The 21,375-nt window shown below is 36.8% G+C and overlaps 1 protein-coding gene across 6 annotated transcripts in view; it reads left to right on the top strand.

Moving 5' to 3' along the window:
* Window positions 1-21,375, top strand: part of DMD (dystrophin) — a 1,925,924-nt gene that overhangs the window by 1,524,608 nt on the left and 379,941 nt on the right. For all 6 annotated transcript variants that reach the window (XM_036747778.1, XM_036747779.1, XM_036747772.1 and 3 more), the window contains 2 exons: window positions 10,760-10,932; window positions 18,999-19,155. In XM_036747778.1, coding sequence (XP_036603673.1) covers window positions 10,760-10,932; window positions 18,999-19,155 — 330 coding nt within the window. The remainder of the gene's footprint in view (window positions 1-10,759; window positions 10,933-18,998; window positions 19,156-21,375) is intronic.

The raw sequence follows: 21,375 nt of genomic DNA, 5'->3' as shown, positions 1-21,375 counted from the left end.
ATAGGCCAATCTCCCTTGCATTCTCTTACATATATTTTTTTTTAAGTTTGCATTTGTATAAAACATTGCTAAGTTGAAAAGTAGAGTGGCTGTTTGGTGATAAATTATCTTTGGTGGTAAATTAGAAGCCCTAAGATGGTTATTAAATGTTTTAATGCCGTACATCTAAATATTAGAAAATCTAAAAGATATCTTGTAATTATAAACTCCCTAAGGATTTTTACATGCTATTTCTACACTTATGTATGTATGGCATGTCGTTTATTTTGGTTCAAGAGAGCGATAGAGGTAGGCATGATTTTCATGTTAAATTCAACTTTGCAGGGCTTACTCCAATTAGCATTTATTAGCACCTACTATGTGTAATGCACATAACTGAGGAGACAAAGGCCCTGTTTGTCAAAGAGCCTACAATCTAATGGGAGACAGCACATAACTATGTCCCAAGAGAGAGAATGTAATAAGGGTAAAGCACAGTGCTTGGTGTATAGTAAAGGCTTTATAAATGCCTTATTTATTGACAGCAACACAGGTCTAGGGAAACACAATGAATCTTGGTGGGACCAGATAGAGGGGAAGGGGCAGATAACAGAGGAAAACTTGATGGACATGGTGGCATGGACTCCAAAGAGTTAATTTTTTTTTTAATTAAGTCAGTCCTCGAAGGAATGAAGATAGAGAAGGTAAGAGGCCATTTCTAAGAACGAGTAGTGGTAGTGGTAGTAGAAGGCAGGAGCTAGAGCAGAAAGTAGTCTTTTTTATTTTTATTTTTTTAAAGATAGAGTACACAAAGGTACTAAGTAGCCAGATGGCACAGTGGATTGTGCCAGCCCTGAAGTCAGGAAGACTCTTCTTCCTGAGTTCAAATCTAGCTTCAGACACCTACTAGCTGTGTTACCCTGGGCAAGTCACTTAACCCAGTTTGCCTCAGTTTCCTCATCTGTAAAATAAACTGGAGAAGGAAATGGCAAACCATTCCAGCATCTTTGCCAAGAAAACCCCAAATGGGGTCACAGAGAATTAGACATGACAGAAACAACTGAATAACAATGACAACAAATGTGATACAGTTAGTTTGGCCAAATCTACTATGGACTGGAGAATGGGGAGGGCAAGAAGATGCTTTGGTTTGGCATTTTAGAAAATGTAAACCCTGGCCACTTTGTATTTCTCTTAGGGTCAAGATTAATTGCCAAAGAATGTTTTTGTTACCTCCCCACAGCCCAGGGAATGCATTCTTGTTCTCACTGGCTCCAGGAAGTTTTCCAGGCACATAAGCCTTTATTGTTTCAGGGAGCATGGACCCGTGGTTAGCACTTTGCTAGTAATTGCGCTTAAAATCATGAGAACGGGTTCTCGGATTTGGGGAGATCAGTGGTTCAGGGCACACTGATCCCTCTCGCTTTTAGCTGTCAGGATGTCAGTGTTAGCTTCTACATTTAAGAAGTTTCTCATCCTCTGAAGACTGGCGTGAGGGAAGGAGGGAGAACCTGCAAATGTAGAAATGGTATTCAGGGGCTTATCTCTGCACTAGAGATACCTTTTATCTTTCTTTATTTTTTTTTTCGTAATCAAGTCATTATCATGAAACTGAGAGATGTAATCACATAGGAGTAAAATTGGGGTCGTGCCATAGGCTAGCAGAAAGGGGGCTTTATAGCGTGATGATGTATGGCCATTTCACAACAATGCCTTTAACACATAAAATGTGCCCTTTAATTACATTTTCAATCTCATTTGAAGAGATTTTATCATTATGGAAATTGCTCTGTAAATGTTCCCATGATGAGGCCCAATAAAAGTTTGCTAAGAGAATTGAAGACCAGGAGATGAATCAGCGGCTAAGAAATGTTATCATCGTGCAGAGTTTTGCTTGGCTTTAAGCAAAATAGTCCGGCAGTAACAGAAAATCATCGTGGACTCAGAGGTATATTTTTCCAAGATTATCATAAGACATTTTTGCCTGTAGCACACTGTTTCTTCTGTAAGCTGAAGGAGTAGTTCTCTTTTGCAGCTCAGCAGGCCTTTTTCTCCCAAGCCTCAGGACCATCATTTGAATTTATAGTTGCTAAAATGAATGATATAACATTTACCTCATGTCCCCTGCATCAGCACCTACATAAAAGGGCATGTCTTCGGTTCCCGAAATGAGAGATGGTATGCTTTTAACAAAATAAAGAGCAACTCCACTTTCTTCTCAGAATCATTTAAAAATATATATACCAATAAGTTGTAGGAGGCATATAAAGAGGATACTCAGGAAGAAGGGCAGCCTAGAACTGCTCATTTCTGTGCTATGGGAATTGTTTCATTTCTTTGCGTGGTACAACCTATTTGAAGTCTGTTGCTGAGCATCACTCTTAATCATCCCCTTCGTCCATGGCAAAGCATTTCCATAGAAGCTAGGAAAATTTCCATTGTGCCAGGTCATAAGACAGGGTTTCCAGAATTACTTCTGCGTCCTGATGCCTCCAAAAGTTTTCTTTTTAAAAGCAGATCCCCGGGCAGTCAGATGCCCATTTTGTTTCCTGGGGTGTTTAGTATTGCTTTTCATTTGTCGATATTTTGTACTCACTTATGTGAGTATATATCATTTACCCTCAGGAGAATGTGATCTCCTTGAGGGCAGGAAACAACAAAAATGATACATGTTTTGTCTTTATATTCCTAGCACCGGCACCCTATCTCTCACCTACTAAGCAATAAATGTTTGTTGAATTGTGAGCTCAATAGCTAATGCCACTGGAAAATGGAGAGAAGTGTTCATTCGTGTATTAATGGAATGAGAAGCACTGATTGGTGTGAATGCCAGGACTGTCTGCTTGTGGCCTCCCATCTAAAAAAGAAAACTCTGCCTGGGATAAATAGTCAGTCAACAAGCATTTATTAAGCAGATGTGTCAAGTACTGTGTGCGAAGTCCTGGAGATACAAATAAAGGCAAAAATATCCCCTGCTTTCAAGGAGTTCACATTGTAAAAGGGGAGGACTACTGTGAATTATAAGTATAACTATAGATGTGTGCCTGTGTCTATATATAGTTGTAGTTTTTATAGTTACAGCTATATATGTGAGACTACCTATGAGACTGTCTCTGATTCATGAGAGGGAGAAGAAAGAAGGTGGGGTTGAGGACAAGAGGGGATAAATTGGAGGTTGTCTCAGAGGGAAATCATTAGAATTAAGGAAGAATCAGGAAAGACCTCTTGTAGAAGGTGGAATTTTAGCTGAGACCCAAACAAGGCCAGCAAAGCGAGGAGAGAGAACATGCCAGACTTGGGGAGGCAGCCAGTGAAAATGCTTAGAGTTGAGAAACGAGGTGCTTTGTCCCAGGAACAGTGAGGAGGCCAGAGTCACTGGACCACAGGATATTCGGGGGTGAGTAAAGTCTAAGAAGAATGGAAATATGGGAAGGGGCCAGTTCATAAAGGGCTTTAAGAATCGGAGGGTTCTATATTCGGTCCTGTCGGTAATAGGGAGCCACCAGAGTTTATCTAGTGGGGCAGTGACACGGTCATAACTGGACTTTAGGAAGATTGCTTTGGAAGAAAAGCAATACCTCTAAAAGGATGTGTAAAACATTTCTGTTGCAGGAATATTCTCCTCTGCTCTTTTGGTAATCAGGTTGCTCTTCCAATGCATAGACTGATAATCCTTCAGGGAGAGAAGAATCTAATTTCTAAGATAATAGGATCATATATCTACAGACGGAAGCTATCCAATCCAACTTCTCCATTTTGCAGATGAGAAAACCTTGAGAATTCCTGACCATTTGTTCTTCTAAGTGAACTTTGTTATTATTTTTTCTAACTCAAGATAATTTTTAGTAATTTAATTGGGTTAGCATTGAATAAATAGATGTTAGATAAAAATTGTCATTTTTATTATTATTTTATTATTCTGGCTTTACCTACCCATGAGCAATAACTATCAGTCCAATTATATATACGTGGGATTTGTCCAAGGTCACACAGATAGTGTCAGAGATGGCATTTCAACTCAGGTCCTTATCTTCTTTCCACTTATTTCCACTATACTCCTTAGTTTCATGGTGTGCAAGGTTTTCATGTATTCACTCCCCAGGTTAGAGAAGATTACAAAGGAAGTCATGGTTGCTTGTAGAACATGGATCAAATCAGAAAGAGACAGCCTGACCAAGCCTATTGGCAGAGGCATGGATGAGGACACAACAGAGCATGTTTGAGCTTCTAGCAACCAAATGAAATGAATGGTTAGGAGGAGAGATAATAAAGGCTTTCTTACCTCATACTACCTGGGAAGAGAAAAGGAGCTTATAGGCAGGAAATGCATGCTAATAGGAAAGGTGATAAAGCACTAAAAAAACTATTGATAATTCTATAATTATACCGGGTGCTGGCCCCAGGCTCAATCTTTCAATATCAGTCCAGTGTCACATGTCACCTTTGGTTGGCCATGCTTAGTAAACTAACTTTTGCCTTTTCCTCTTATTTCCTTTTCCCCCATGTTTTGAAATGCTTTCTTAATAAGTAGTAGAACTAGGAACTCCTTTCTTCTAATTTGAAGGACAAAATGCCTGGTTTGAATTTTTGCTGTTGATGATAGTTTAACTTCTTATCGGTACCATTCAGAGCATTGGCAAAAAGGGCTTTAACCCCTCCCTTAGCTACTCTTTCCCGTGATGAAAGTCTATTGCTAAATAGTGTATGCTAACTCCCTGAGCATGGAAACACCATTAAGTTCCCCAAGAACAAGTAATTAGCAAAATCTGATATTAGAGAACAATTAACCCACCAAAGATCCAATTACTTCAGCATTCCTTTAGTTAACCAGTCATATTCATGATATTTGGATCTTTTTCAGATGCATTTTTAAAATACCTAGAAACTTATTGGGGTAGCAGAGGAATTCACGATTCTAGACTATCCCTGCAAAAATGGCAGGAGCTTGTATGAGAGCTGAAGTATTCTCATAGATAAAGAGCTGCCCACTGAAAGAGGACCCTTCCAGGTTTATAATTCGCTATGAACAGCTCTGGATGTTTCCTTCCAGGTAGAGAGCTCCCTAAAGGGCCCCTAGGAACTGCATCCAAAGGTACCAGGCTTCTTAGAAAAGGGGAATTGTTCATATCACCCAGGGGTGTTGGCCAAGGACACAAGAAACTTCTAACCCCTGAGCACTTCGAGGATGATATGACCATGTGCTTCCCCAAAAGAATAAGGTCTCTAGTGCATCACGTAGCTGCTCACAGGTTTTCCTCTGGAAGCAGTTACATGAAAGGGACTATGGGAGGGGGAAGTGAACAGCACAAATCTCCCATCCCCAGTCTACTTCCAAGCCTCAAGCCTGTCCAGCTTCATTGGCCTTTCCTGGAGCCCACTTTCCTACTCAAGATGCCAGCAAAGGACCTCAAAGTATGAGGAGAAAATGTGATGCCAAGATTTTAATATGTGGGGCTAAATCCCCGAAGGAGTTAAGGTTTTGAGCGTTTTTAGTTCCTACTTTTGGTAAGTAAAAAGCAATCACTTCAAGTAAGAACCAATTAATTTTCTAGACTAACTTTCAGGGTCTTGAATCATAGATCTGCAAGGTTAGATTATTTCAAGCACTGGTTTATTGTCATCATCATCATCATTTGCTCTGGAATACATAATGTTTCCTTATTCCTTTTTGGATCAAATATAAGCTCCTGCCAAGGTCATCCATCCATTGTCTATGGTATATTATTCCAAAAACAACTCAACCCTAATTTCACCTCTTCCCTAAACCCAAATCACTCAGCAACCCTTACTCATAGATTCTCATTACTTTCTCTATCTCTGCTTCTCTGTTCTCCCTTCTCTTTTCTTTTCTAAAATATCATCTTGCCTGCCAAAACAGATACAAGAATTATAAAAACATAAACATAAAACACTTTTTATACAAATCAAGTCAGATTTAAATAATTGGACTGATAGTTATTGTTCATGGGAAGGTACAGCCAGTATAACAAAACTGGCAATTTTTACCTAACAAATCTATTTATTCAATGCCAACCCAATTAAATTACTAAAAATTATCTTGAGTTAAAAAATAATAACAAAGTTCATTTGGAAGGACAAAAGGTCAGGAATTCCAAAGAAACAAGCATAAAAAATGTAAAGGAAGGAGATTCAGCAGGATCAGACCTTAAACTATATTATAAGGTGAGAGCATTGTGGAAGTATAAAATGGATAATGTCAGTTATTTTAAATTAAAATTTTCTTGTGTAAATAAAAGCCAATGTAGTCAAGAATAGAAGGAATATAGAAAGTAGGGGGAAGACTTTCATAGACAAACCCCCAGAAAGGATGTGCTTGTGTTGGAATACTGCTGTGGTGTAGGAAATGATGATTTGGTTGATAAGGAAAAACATGGAGAGACTTGGATCTATGAAGGAAGATGCTCTCCACCTCCAGAGAAAGAAATGACAAGTGGAAATGTGCATACTACAGTCTTACAAATATGTGCGTGAGTGTATATGTTTGTATATATGTATGTATGATGTGTATGTTTAATTGTAGCCTTCTTTGAATGGGAGCAGGAAGGAGGGAAAAAAAAGAAAAAACAAAATTAAAGCGCAACAGAGAACAAAAGAAACCTACACGGAAACAAAAGCTGGGTAACTTTGAAAACAATGGTTTTCTTGAAACTGAAATTTGTTGTTTTATATTGAATCCTCTCTTATGTTCTGCTGTGTACATGGAAATGTTCTTGTTTTTCTTTTCTTATTTTGTATTTAAGTTTAAATGAATAAAAATTATTATTATAAAAATTGTAGTAAAAATGCTAAAAATTAATAAAAGTGACTATTTTCATAAAATAAAAATAAATAAGTAAATAAAATAAAACATCAACTTGCCTTCTATTCCAGACCATTAATGAATTTTGTTTCAAGATTTGGATCAGAGCGCCACTATTTCATGCTTTTGATTAATCCCTTTTTAATCATTCCCTCTACTTTGTCTCTGCTAAGGACCTGTGTATACATTAGTGATTTTCCATATGGTCTGCTAAGAGAGACTAACTATAATGTAGTAAAAGAAAGAGTGTTAAATTTGGAGTCAGAAGACCTGCGTTTGAATCTCAGTTCCTCTCCTAGGGATCTTCAGACATCCCCCACTTGGACCCTAGTTTCCTTGGTTGACAAGTAATGTCATCTAGATGTCATCTAGTCCCCTTCATGGCAGGGTCATGTTTCATCTACTATTTCTGTGTTCTTTATGAATATCTAGACCATTATAGACATTTGACAAATTCTATTTTAATGGGTATAAATAATAGGCAAAGAAACCCTTATTCTAACTGATATCAGAATATGGATAAAAATAAATACAGAAAAGAGACTGTTCATTTGACTGCTGACCCCACCAGCATAGCTATCAATGCAGTGTCACCACCCTGCTTAGAAATCACATTTAGGTGTGTTTGTTAGAAATATTTCTAAAGTAAGTGTGAATACATTGTAATTGAGAGCCTAAGTATTTACTCTTATGCCTAAAGCTTAAATCTTTCAGCATTCTGCCTTTGTTTCATCTATTTTGGCTGTTTATATGATTTTTTTGGCTTCTTATTGGTTCTCAGATATTGCCATTATGTATAAAGTTGCCAAATAGATGAGTTTCAAAGAAAGAAGCTTTTACTGATATGTATGTATATATGTATATATATATATATATATATATATGCATATTTGTATGTGTATATGCATACTATGTATTTGTAGAAAGGCAGGTAGGGGCAAGGTCAGAGAAATTACGTTGTCTGTGATGTTGGTAATAGTGTTACTGACAATTATTTAAATGTAGATGAAAATTATTCAGTATTTGGCTTAGATCTTTTTTCCTTCTGATTACCTTTTTTCTTCTTCCATATTTTCTCTCTTTTATTCTTCCCTGGTTGACTCATTATCTATACACAATGTAAATAATTCTATCTAATACATAACCCTCTTGTAAATTCTATTCAATCCTTTGTATTCTTAGTAATTTTCTTGGATGCTCCATTTATAAATAGCTTTTCAAAAAGGACAACATATATACATATATACATATACATACATATATATACATATATTATATATACATATATTATATATGCACATAGACATACATATATATACATATGTGTGTGTATATATATGTGTGTGTGTGTGTGTGTGTGTGTGTGTGTGTATATATATATATATATTTAGCACCCTTGCCATACAGTTGGGTTGGGATAGCCCGCGTCCTACTAGGTAACCTTCCCTTTATTCTAATTAGGATGGTAGCCTGCTTTCCATGCTAGCCAAGATTATTTCCACCTTTGTGTCTTTCTTAACCTGTGTCCTCTTTTCTCTCAACCTATTCAAAGCCTGCCCACCCTTTAAAATCCAGTGCAAGAACAGTAACCTCTACAAAGGCTTTCCCAAAGTCAACATGAATCTCTCCTGCTAATTCATATTATTACACATATAGCTTGTACATACAACTTAACACATGATCATACCCTGTCATCTAATCAGTTGCCAAATCTTGCCATCTCATCCTCTGCAATATTTCTTGCATCTAGCCTCTTCTCCCCCTTCCCTCAGCCTCATTTAGTATCTCATCATCTCTGGGAATAGATCTCTAGTAGAGGAATCTCTAAAATATACCTCTAATTTATGAAGTATTAAGTAGCTCCCAAGAAATAGACATTAAACAGAATTAAATCCAAACATTATAAAAATCACCCAAGTGTTCACTGAAAAGTGAAATTGAGATTTCTGGAAAGCATGTTTCTAATCCAGGGGTTCGTGTGACTCCTAACCTAAGTATAATGTAAAAACAGGTGGTAGACCAGGCCTGGCCCATGAGCTGTAAATGTGCTGATCCATGCTTATGGATTCTTTGGGAAGTTTTGAACTAAATTATTCAGATCCTCATTCCACTGTTCCTTGGATTTTTTGTTGTTGGGTTTTTTATAAAATCTAATGCTCTTTTGTTGTTTTTTTGGTTTTATTTTAAATTCACCTTTGTTTAAATGAAGTGGGTAAATCATCAAACAGGTGCTCTAACAGCAGAACTTAATTTGTTTCATACTAGGTACTAGTGTCAGAATCAGCTCATCGGCTTTTAGAGCAAACATGTATTTGATGGGATAGAGACAGATACAATTCCATTTATGTTATTCTTTCCAGTCTTAAATTCTCTGATAGAGTCCATTCCATATCTCCCTTCTGTCTTCTAGCCAAAGAGAATGGGACAGCATTTCTAAAAGAGTCAATCAATGATACTTCGGCTGCCAGAAATAGTGACAGAAGATATTCATTGCCCTTCCACCTCACGTCTCCAACATTCACAATTCTAAGACTAAAGACTATTACCAAAAATCCAACCTAGTTTTTTGGAATCACTACCACAGTATTACTGCCACCTTTTCCCATTCTTTAGAAGAGTGATTCAATTCCATTTTTGAAAGGGGGTTGGGGTGGGGGAAGGGTAATTCTTCTAGTTACAGAGATCAATTTTATTGTTAGTCATTTCAGAATGAATTTTTAAACTTGTTGAACACAAGCATACAAATGTCTAAGAGCAAGTCAGATAATATACAAAGCCTCCATTCATTGTGTAGGCAGAAAGGAATGCTGGTCCCCGGCAGCTCTCTGAAGAATGTTCTTTTGGCAGCAGCTGTTCGGCTAGAAACAAGGAGGGAAACACATATAAAATGAATTTATAATGTCTCTGGCTTATAATGACAAAATGATAAGGAAAGTTGGCTGTTTAATACAAATTGTCAGTTGCATATTCTAGCCCTCCTCTCTTCATGGTCCCTCCCACATCCAAAGGCCTGGCTACCATCTCACCAGAGCACAAAGTGCCTGTTTATGATTATTGACCGTTGAGGTCTGTGCTCTGAAATTCATTCTGTCAACAGAATGTAAGCAAAGTTGGCATTTTAAAGCAGGACTGTTTCAGTAGCTTAGTTGCCTCGGGATTGCTATGCAGCAGGATCAATGTTGTAGTCCCCGGTTCAAGCTGAAAATGTTACACAGGAAGACATACCATGTAAAGGTCAGCTCCTACTATGATGATGAATGTCTTGATCTGTGTATACAAGAGTGATTGGATTCATGGATCTTCTCAGGGCTCTCTGAACTTTTCACCTGCCAAAGGGGGAAAAATACAATGGTATCATTGACTGAAAGCCTTATTGATAAACAAGAACTTATGATGGAAAGATAAATTGTAAAGTATATGCTGCTATTACATCCTGTTACATCATTGGCATTAGTAGAACAGTGAGAATAGGTGTTTTAGCAAGAGAATCAATGAGCTTCTTATTTTCATTGGAAAACAAAACCAACCACAGTAATAAAACCTGTGGCTTTGTAAAGTACTTTATAGGAGAAATAATTTCTTTTTAAAATGTTGGAAATGGTCTGTTTTATCCATGAAAAGGAAGAGACATCTTCTGAGATTAAGAAGTTTAAAAAGTTTTTGCAAATTTATTAACTTTTACTACAATGTGACTCATTACCAATTTGCAATCACTACTTAATGAAATTCATTGGACCAAAATGAAGAAACGATATATGCCCTAATGAGTTTGAGTTTTGTGAGTGTGGGTTTTAAGTTGCTTTTCCTGTCAATGGCCCAGTCATAATCTTTAAATCTGATTTTTAAATTCCAGTTATTCTGCTTGTTGATATCTTTAACTACTTGCTTGCTTTTTTTCTTTATCTTCTTCTTTTTAAAAGTAATTCGAGTTGTTTTCTCTGTCCTTCGTTTTTTACACAGGAGCTCCAGGGAGAAATTGAAGCTCACACAGATATCTTCCACAACCTGGATGAAAATGGCCAGAAAATTCTGAGGTCCTTAGAAGGTTCTGATGATGCTGTCTTGTTGCAAAGACGCTTGGATAACATGAACTTCAAGTGGAGTGAGCTGAGGAAAAAGTCTCTCAACATTAGGTAGGAATAGATAAGAGAAATCCCAGAATGGATTTTTAAATGGCAAAATTACCCCCCATCTTCCTAGTATAAGAACCTAGTTTGATATCTGCTTATGTAAATCATAGAATTTCAGAATGATTCATATTATTTTGAATAAATGAATCATTCATTTGCTTGGTATAGAGATGATAGTTGAGGGTTCAGATTAGATTAAAATGGTGATGTTTTATAACCACAGGAGAGATGCATATTAAGATGTTAGTGCATTTAAATTAGGAGCACAGTATTCTAATTTTCTAGAGTTGGCTCTTGCTTATCAGAGGGTTATATAAAAAGCAATGGAATTAATATATAATTAGACGAGATTCTGGTGGTGTTCCTTGTGTATCAGCTACTGTTAGATTTGTAATGCAAACAGAAAGTATCCTTGTCCCTGTATCCAGTGAAAGACTAAAGGAGATAGCAAAATGATAAGCCTTTACTTGATGTTATGATACCTTCTGTATGCCATTCTCTTTAACAGAAATTAAATTTGCAATTGCAGCATCCCTATAAGTTGCAAAGGGTTCAGTTCTCATTATACTCATTTTGATAAATAGCTAAGAAGAGCTATCGAGATGGAGTCTAGAACCCAAAGTCACCAATTAACTCTTGACATTACTGAAAGTAGAAGTACCATTTCCTGTCTTCACCACATTTCATGATCTTTTTATTTTCCTAATTCTCTGAGGTTGATGAGGGACAAAGGTGAGCCATGAGGTATAAGATGGCTTAAGATAACTTCTCAAGTTTTAGTGATGCTAAAATCCAAACCAGAAAGCATCAGGTTTCATGGGGTTTATAAGGCAAAGTTGGATAAGGGAGTACTTTTCCAAAGGCACTGTGCTGCTCATTCCCCATCTCTGCCTTCTGCCAATTTTGAAAGTTGATCCTGGAATTTTGCCTTACCTGCTATGTCTCTCCAAGTGTGCAATCTGAGGCATTTATTTCACCTTGCTTTTTTGTTCATTAGTTTTACACCTGTGTGTTGGTGGTAGGTCAGAGGGTAGCAATAGGGAGCAGCATTCTCAAAGTAATGTATGAAATATTAGCTTTCTGTAACACAAGCCCTGAGGAAGGTCAGTATGTATAATGATAAAAAGCTCCTTCATAACATCTATCATTAAAAATAAATGAAAGATGTGAGACTGAAAAGATATTGGTAGGTAAAGTAGAGAAAAGAAAGATTTTGTACTTTTGTGAGCAAGCAAAAGAGAGAGGATGTAGCTCTTCAAAGCATTATTTCGAGATGGCTCTCCTCAGATGCCTTTTCTTTGCTTCCTGTGAACTCGATGAAATAAAGAAAGGATTGAAAAAAGACAAAACAGCATGTCAGTCAAAATACAGGCAATTCAATTGCTAAGATTTCCCTGTTGCCAGCCACAGTGATTAATTTCAGCTTTTGTTAATCACCCAGAAAATCATCATTTAGGTTATCACTTGTGTACCCAGTCTCGAATAAAACATTCAGATCAGTGGTTTGAGTCTTTAAATAAGTCTCTGTGATATTATAGGCAATAGGTTTTATAAGCAACCATTTATAATAAAAAGAAATAATCCTTCCCATCCAAACAAGTAAGTTCATCTAGTCTCTGACATTTGGTTGAAATGAGTCTCTTAGGCAATTCCTAGTGATTGGCGGCGTTCAGATGAGGGAGGCAGAGCAGAAGTGGTAAAATAGTAAGGTTGAAAATAGTAAGATTGGGAAAGGATGCAAAAATATGAGCGGTGCTTATCAACGTTCATTGCAAAAAGGATATTTCTCTATCTGAGTTATTATATAGAGTGAAAAATTACTACAAGTTGAAAAATCACCTTGAAAAAATAAGCCCAGGCTTGAGAAACCTATGATATTCACTGTTCAAAATTTCACTGCTTTATGGAGAAAGCATTTTGAGAGTTTGAAGTTTTCTATTTCAAGAGATAATAGTAGGAGATAATATTTAATTTTTATAGGTTAGTACTTCTCAGCTCTTTCTCAAACCACACATTTTAACTCCAAAATTGCCTCTCAATCAGTTCAAATACTCGAAATATCTGAACCCAAATATTTTTGAGTTTTTTTATTGACTCTTAAGATGAGGTATTCTCCATCTTCCACAAATTGTCACCAAATTGTTCTCAAGGATGCCTTGCACTTAAAATGGCTTCCTTCCTTTCTGTTTCTTCAGCCATCACTTCCTCACTCTGATCCAAGTTCCTATCACCAACGCTTAGCTATTTTCCTTACCTATATTATTTTCCATTTCAGTTCATCCATTTGCTGGACAAATCTTCCATGAGCACTGTTTTCTTTATGTCAGTCTCTCACTCAAAAGCCTGTGGTGTCTCCCCATTGCCTATATATCAAACTGAAATGTTTTGTTTACTAACAATTGAAGCTTCTCACTCATTCATCCTCTGCCCCACCCCTTCCCCATACATCTGTACTTGTCACCAAGTCTGATGATAGATGCTTCCCAACATGAACTTTCCAATCTAGCCAAGCAAGGAGATAGCTTAAAACTACTACCTGTCCTCCTTGTTCACTAACTGTCCCCTTTCATTTCTGTATGACTTACCAATAGCATTTCTGAAACCAAAAATGCCTTCCTCTCACCATTTGTATATATGTATAAACATATATACATACACACACACACACACACACACACACACATATATATATATATATATATATATATAATATATATACATATGTAAGTTTTAGTTGCTTAAAACTACACTGTCTTGGAACACTCCATATGCCTGTATGTGTGCATGCATGTACATTATGCCTATACAGAAAGATATACATACACGTATATTATATATATGAAACATAGTTCAAAATGGACACTCTCCAGGCAGCCTCCCCAGATTAACACCCCAAGAATTTGTTCCAATTGTCATTTTCTTATGACATCCTTGCATCGCCCTAATTGGCATGTGTTGAAAATGTCTGAGCTACTTCTAACGCATACATACCTCTTCATTGTCTCCAACCGGACTCAAAAATTCAAGAACTTTTAAAAGTAAAAGTGTCAAATTGATATAGCAGAAGAGTATGTAAGTGGGAGTCAGAAAACTTGGATTCACATGATACTTTTCTCATTTACTGTGTTACCTGGAGTAAGTCTCTTCATGTGTCTACACCTCTTATTTCCTCAGCTGTAAAAATATAAAATAAAATAAAATAAAATAAAAAAGGAGAGGGCAAATTCTAACATTCTGATTTTAATTTAATTTAATAACCTCATATATAATTTGGAGCAAAAATTTAGTTTAATAATTATTACTCTGTAAATATTATCGGGGAAAAGAACGATAAGATATTAGATTTTTAAGCCTAAAAAGATATTGAATTGAATGTAGTTGAAGAACAGAAAATCATATATCATCTACACAACACTGCCCCATTCACTTCTGGTTAAAGTATGTAAGTCATGATAAGAAACATTCAAGGATATTTAAATAGTAGAGAGCTAAAAATGGCAATTTATAGGATTATATATTTTGAGACAGAAGGGACTTTAGAAATCAGTAAGTTCCACCCCCTTATTTTATAGAAGAGGAAACTAAAGCACAAAGACTATCGTTAATAATAATAATAATAATAGTTATCATTTGTATAGCTCTTTAAAGTTTGCAGAGCATTTCACAAGTATTATCTCAGCTTATTCTCACAATAACCTTTGGAGATGGATCCTATCATTATCCCCATTTTACAGATAAGGCATATGAGGCAGAGAGAGGCTAAGTGGCTAGTCACACAACTACTAAGTATCTGAAGCACAATGTGAACTCAGATCTTGCTGGCTATCAGTCCAATGCCCTCTCCGCTATGGCTATTTATATGAAAAAATAGGCATATGTCATATATAAAAGTGCACATGTATGTATAAACACATATACACAGAGCATTATCCAGTATTAAAGTGGAGTCTATGTAAATATTTGTATTTTTTTCTATTTCCATATCTATAATCATTGATTTTTTTGTCAGATCACTTCAGAATTTGATTTAAAAAAGCAACATGAAACATATCTTTTTTAAAAAACATCTAAAGCTTTGCATTTATCTTGGTTGCATACAGTCACATTTCCAAATAATTACATATTCTATTGAATGAATACAGAATTTAATGCTTTTTTATAATGAGGCTAAGTAAAACTATGACTGAGAAATTCATTGTGAAAGGACCAAATCTGTTGTATGTTACCTGAGAAATTCATGAGACCATTTTGAATTAACTTGGAGAGGAAAATCAGAGTTGTTTCATTTTTATCTCTGAATACCCCAGTACCCCAGTACCAGTAGCCTGGCTAAACAGAATTGAATGGAATTGTACTTCCCAAAGCAAAGGTAAACTTCTTGAGGAGAGGTGGCTAAGGAATTTTAGCTTTCCTTTTTCAGAGGAAAGAAAGCAGAAGGAAAATGTGGAGTCCACCTTGAGAGAGCCCTTTCAGACTTTAATTTTTGAGGTTGAAATCGATGGCCCATTTAAAAAATGTCATTTTTATCTGACCTGGATTTTTTGCTTTTGGCCTGAAGTTCTGACTCAAAGGTTCTCTTTATTTCCAAGGCCCCTTATTTTCCTCAGCATCCTTCTCTCTGTATTCTTAATTGTGATTTCATTACCCGTTGTTGCCCAAGATATTTCCAAGGGAATTCATGTCCATTTTTGTAATGGAAGTCAAAAGAGGAAATTAATTTAGTATACCCAGATTTGTTTTAATCACATTTTTTTCATATTTGAGGAGTACTTTATAAAGGATTTCCAATTAAGTATCTACAAAATAAAAATGGAAATGTCTATGTAGCATAGACATAGCTGCTACCTAAACAGTACCATCTTCCCACTTATAGTATCCAAGTACTGACAGACCCTTGAAAGAACAATTGAGAAGTTGCTCATCCTAACCCAATTTGAGGGTTCCAGAATTTTACAGAAGTTATTTCTGCAGCCCTATCTAAGGCTCCATAAAATACTGGCCTCATGTATTCTATACATTTAAGTTTGACCCTTCAGTTCTACAAAGGTTACTAAAGACTAATGCATAGCTTGTTGAGAGTTGATTATTCATTCATTCAAACACCAGGTATTTACAGAGCAACTATGGTAGGCTGTGGGAAGACACACTATTTAGGTCGAATGAGGTACAGACTTTGCTTCAACGAGGTAATTCTCATACATATATTGAAATTATACAAAATTCCTTGAAGAAACAACAACAGAGATAAATTTGTTTGATGGACTTATGATTATTAATAGTAAGCAAGGCATAAAATAGGGACTTATAAATTGTCAAAGGTGTTTGCCATTGTAATAGAGGACATCTAATATAGAGTCCAAATGGTGGCATTTTACTCTGCTGAATAAAATAATTTTTATGTTCAACAGATATTCAGAATAACGAGAAAAATTTTTTCTATACCTTTTAACAAACTGTGTGTCGACAAAGCTGTGGTCTATTATAAGATCTCACTTGTTACAACCTGTCTATTCCATTCCCTTGCTTTCATCAGGTATGAGCTTAATACACACATAGGCTATTCTCATTGAGATTTTTGTACAAATGATAGAGTAGGTACATGAGTTGGTAGTTACTGGTATTTTCTTGATCGTTTTCAGGGGTAGTAGTAACATCCTTGATTTTTCCCCCAAATTTTGTATCCTCCCCTATTTCAGATATATTGAGAATAAATCCTTCAGTGCTCTCAAAATTTGGTTATTCCTACCACAAACATCTGATGTGCATGGTCTGGTGGTTTTCTTATTTTTTGTTTCTTTTTGTCATTTCAACTTCTTCAGGAAAAATGTTAGGAAAAAGTAACAGAACTAGCTGAAACCTTCATCTTTGGCAAGGCACTTAGACTCTCTGGGCCTCCCTAATTTGTAAACTTAAATAATCTCCAAGGCTCCATCCCTTCCCTCTGTTGATTATTTCCAATTTGTCCTATAAATAGACTATGCAAAGCTGTTTACATCTTCTCTCCCTGATTAGACTATAAGCTCTTTGAAAGCAGGGACTATCTTTTACCTTTGTATCACTAGTGCTTAGCACAGTGCCTAGCATATAGTAGGTACTTAATAAATGTTTATTGACTATATACTTCCAGATCTAACATTATGAGTGTCTGAGATTTCTGCATCAAAATAATCAACACACCAGAGAAATGTGTCAAAAATGCCTCAAAATCTTAACCTCATGAAAATGTCTTCTATGCTCTCATTGTTTCATTGACTGATGTCACTGGAAAATATCATGCTTGGCTTGCTGACATTTTACCAAGTGAAATGTTTGAGGCATATCTTAAACACATTGGGCCACATCCTATCAATAAATCACAGAATTATAGCATCAGGGGAGATTTCAGAGACCAGATAGTCCAACTGTGCCCAAGCATCAATCCCTTCTCTATGGTATCTCTGACTTGTGTTGTTCTTCCTGCTTCTATATGAAATGATGAGAAATCCACTACCTCCCGAGGTATCCAATTCTACTTAATTGGAATGGAGACAGATTGCATGGCCTGCTAAACATTCCACACGCAACATATGTAACCGTCCACTGGAAGCAGTGATGAAAGTTGGAATGTTGGATGCCATCAAAAAACAACATAGTTCAGTGGTCAATAGCAAAGCTCATCTCTGTGAAAGGACAGCAGCTGGGTTAGGCTGAAGAACTGGATGGTCACATATAAGGTTGAAAATGTTGGCTGGTGCCCATATAGTAGATGACTTGGAATGTAAGTCTAAGGAGACTGAACTTAGCAAGTGAGAACTACTGAAGACTTTTGAGCAGAAGAGTAACACGTCCCGATCTCCACTATTCAATAAAGAAGACCTGGCCAATACATGGGGCATGGATTGAAAGAGAGAAGGGCAGAAAAATATGTTGCAATAGTTCATGCAGAAGGCCTATATGAAGGCCTATAATCCAGTGTATTGGAGGAATGATAGACACAAAAGTTATTAGATAATGAATGGGAGCTGGTAACTCGATTTAAGAAATGTAACAAAAAATAATAAAAAATGAACTTTAACAAAAGGAAGACTCAAAATAGCATCATTTAGTCTTTCTTATGAAAGGTGGATTTTGGGGAAAGGAAAGAAATACAGGGGTGATCTAAGTAATATAAAAACTAAAGATTTCTATGAAAGCCTAGGTTTTTAAAATAACATTGGTTTTTTGAAAGAGGAGAATGGATTAATGGTAGTGTAAATGACAGAAATCAAGAAATCAATAGGACATCTGAGAAAAAAGATAAACCCTGTTTTGAGTATTTTGAGTTTTCGATACCAGTGGGATTTCCAGGTAGGAGATGTCCTGTAGGCAGTTGGATGTGCAGGTCTGGAACTTGGAAGAGAAATCCTGTCTGTAAATACAGCTTAGGGAGGCATCTGTGTAGTGGTGATAAATGAAGCCATATGAGTGAATAAGATTGCCAAATGACAGAAAATAGAGAAGTTGACAGAAACCCTAGTGAATATCTCTACCTTAAGGTATTGGTAAGAGGAAAAGGAGGCAGAGGAGAAAACATGAAGCTAAGAAGAAGAAAAAAAACAGAAGAATGTGGTATCTCAAAAATCAAGAATAAAAGAAATTTAAGGTTATCAGTGAAAAAAGCCAGGGGAATAGGCTATTTCATTAGGTGATTACTGACCCTTGAGAAACCAGATTCGATAGAGTTGTCAGGGAAGGTTACATATGATTGAGGAGGGAGAAAGTGAGGGCCAGTGGTGACATTAGACATAAATAACTTTCTCAAGGAATTCATCTGTAAAAGGAGAAAGAGAATAGCTGAATGGAGTCTTGGTGCCATCTACCCAATACCTGCCCATTATTGCCATCATACTCCCCCCAGCCCTTTAGTAAATTTCGACTTCAAGTGCACAGAAATTTGGGGAAAGTAAATCATGGGCATTATGGGCATGTTCTTTATAGTTAAGTTCAGCACGGACAACAAGCAACCAACCAGCATCCCCACAGGATGATCATTCCTGGGGCTAATTGTGCTTGTCGATATTCTCCATATGTTATGTGACTATATTTTTCAGATCTCATCTAGAGGTGAGTTCAGATCCTTGGAAGCGTCTGCACCTCTCTCTTCAGGAGCTCTTGGTGTGGCTCCAACTGAAAGATGATGAGTTGAGTCGGCAGGCACCGATCGGAGGTGATTATCCCGCGGTACAGCAGCAGAATGATCTACACAGGGTAAGACTTTCTTAAAGCACAGTGTTCAGGAAACATTTTTGGCACAGGAATTGGTTGTACTTAAATTGAGTAAAGAGCTCCCTGTGTAATAAGCAATGCAAGCTATCATGTGGGTAATTGAAAAAGGAATCCAGGTCATTGTTATGATATCACATGAGGATTTTCTGATAAGCCTTATAAATCATTAGTATGAAAGTCATCATATCACTAGGACAGAAAAGAATAAAAGTTTTATTTGTTTTTACTCAGCAACCACATGTTATATCCGTATGTGGAATATTGAACTATTTACTATAATAAAAATAATAATAACTCTGGTTATTAATAGCTGGCATATCAAGGCCTGCACAGCGCTCTGAACATATTGCCTTGTTTTCTCCTGACAACAACCCTATGAAGTAGGGGCTATTTATAGTCCCATTTTACAGATGAAGGAACTGTCATTCCAGGAAGTTTAAGTGACTTGCCCAGAATCACAGAGAGAATCCAAACTCAGATCTTCCTGACTCCTAGTCCAGGATATCTGTTCTGCCTGCACCACCTAGCTGTCACACTATAAGGAATGAGAAGAACAAAGAAAAAGTGTCTGCCTTCCATAGGGCTGGGAAGGGAAGGCACATTTACAACTGTAAGCAACTGAAGAACATTTCCAAGGCACCATATTAGCAAGCGTGTGTAGGTCTCATCATGTAGGTTGAGGAAGGGCTGAGGGAAATCACAGGAAGGGAACAAGTATTATGGAATCCAAGCTAGGGGAAAGGTTTGGGAGGACGTAAATCTTCTTGAGGCCGTGCGGGGTCTGGATCAGTGGAGAGCAAAGCACCATCTGAATGGAGGAGCAAAAAACAAAGGTATTTTAAGGGCTAAATAGGGACTTTATCCATCTCCTCAAATTCTCTATTCTCCTTCATGATACAGAGCAAGATCTAACTATTTAAATTATCCTTCTTTTATAAAATCATACTTTACAGGGATTACAGTCTTATTTATGTTGTTTTGTATTTGGGGGTATTTGGGAGTATTTATTTTTATTCATTTTTAACTCTTTAATTGGGCTCAGAAGAAAAGTATTGGCTCTAAAAAGGAAAGTTTTATAGCTAAATATTTTATAATTTGGGAAGGAGAGGCAGAGGGTGTCCAGATCTGTGATTTCTTTCAATGTGGACAGTCTCCAACATGCAGATTAGCAACTGGCCTATAATGTGAAGTCTTAGAGTTAGCTCATGCTCTGTACAATGCAGTGAATTGTGTATAGTTACACAGCTAGCATATGTCAAAGGCATTTGAATGCAGGTTTTCTTACCTCCAAGGCCTGCCACCATGCTTCTTATGTTCTATAAAATAATATTGCTGTGTAGCTCAAGAGTCCTCAAGTTCATCCTCTGAATACTGCATTGTGAAGTGAGTTAGGAACTGTTTCATTTTTGTCGAGATTCCCAGCACCTAGGATAGTACTTGACACAAAATAAATGCTTACTAAATATTTGTTGAGTGAATAAACCACACTGCAGAAACTATCCCTTTGTGCTAGTTCTAAGAACCCCAAAGGATGAAACATTGATCTGACCTATATTTACAGAGGGATGATGAAATCAAGCCACCATCGAAAGAGCAAGCATTTGATTTGTTTTCCAGTAATGGTCCAAGATTTCTACTTGATCCTCCTACATCTTTTCACCCAGCCCCTTTGTGACCAATGACATTCATTTGCAAGAGAGTTGGGCCTGAAAAGGGGTCATGATATGTGTCCATGCACCAAGTGAAGCTAATTGGCCTGTAGTAGGGGTGAACTGGCCTGGAGATGAACTGAAACCTCATTATCATCATGCTCTAGGGCTAGACAACTACACTGGCAGGAGAGGAGAGTAATAGAACAGAAAACAGCAGAATTTTTCTATTTACTTTACAACCAGAGTCTTTTCAGATATATAGATGTGTGTGTGTGTGTGTGTGTGTGTGTGTGGTGTGTGTGTAGGGGGCGGTGCTTATAGCCCAACCCTAAGGCTTTCACATGCTTGTCCCTATCGCAAACATAGCCCTCTCAAAGAATATCATCACTCCACAGTGTCAAGGATAGAACAGTTTAGCAACATGTTTTACTCAGTTTCTTTCACACATTTAAGCAGGAAGCCTTTTGTAGTTTAATGTGAAGCTTGTCTACTTCCTGATGCTCTTGTTGCCTGTAGAAAAAAGAACAAAAGATAATCACCGAAACTGGGT

Source organism: Trichosurus vulpecula, chromosome 2 (assembly GCF_011100635.1).
Source record: "Trichosurus vulpecula isolate mTriVul1 chromosome 2, mTriVul1.pri, whole genome shotgun sequence".
NCBI lineage: Eukaryota > Metazoa > Chordata > Mammalia > Diprotodontia > Phalangeridae > Trichosurus > Trichosurus vulpecula.
The sequence above is the reverse complement of the archived record's forward strand: the minus strand, read 5'-3'. Positions and strand labels throughout refer to the sequence as shown.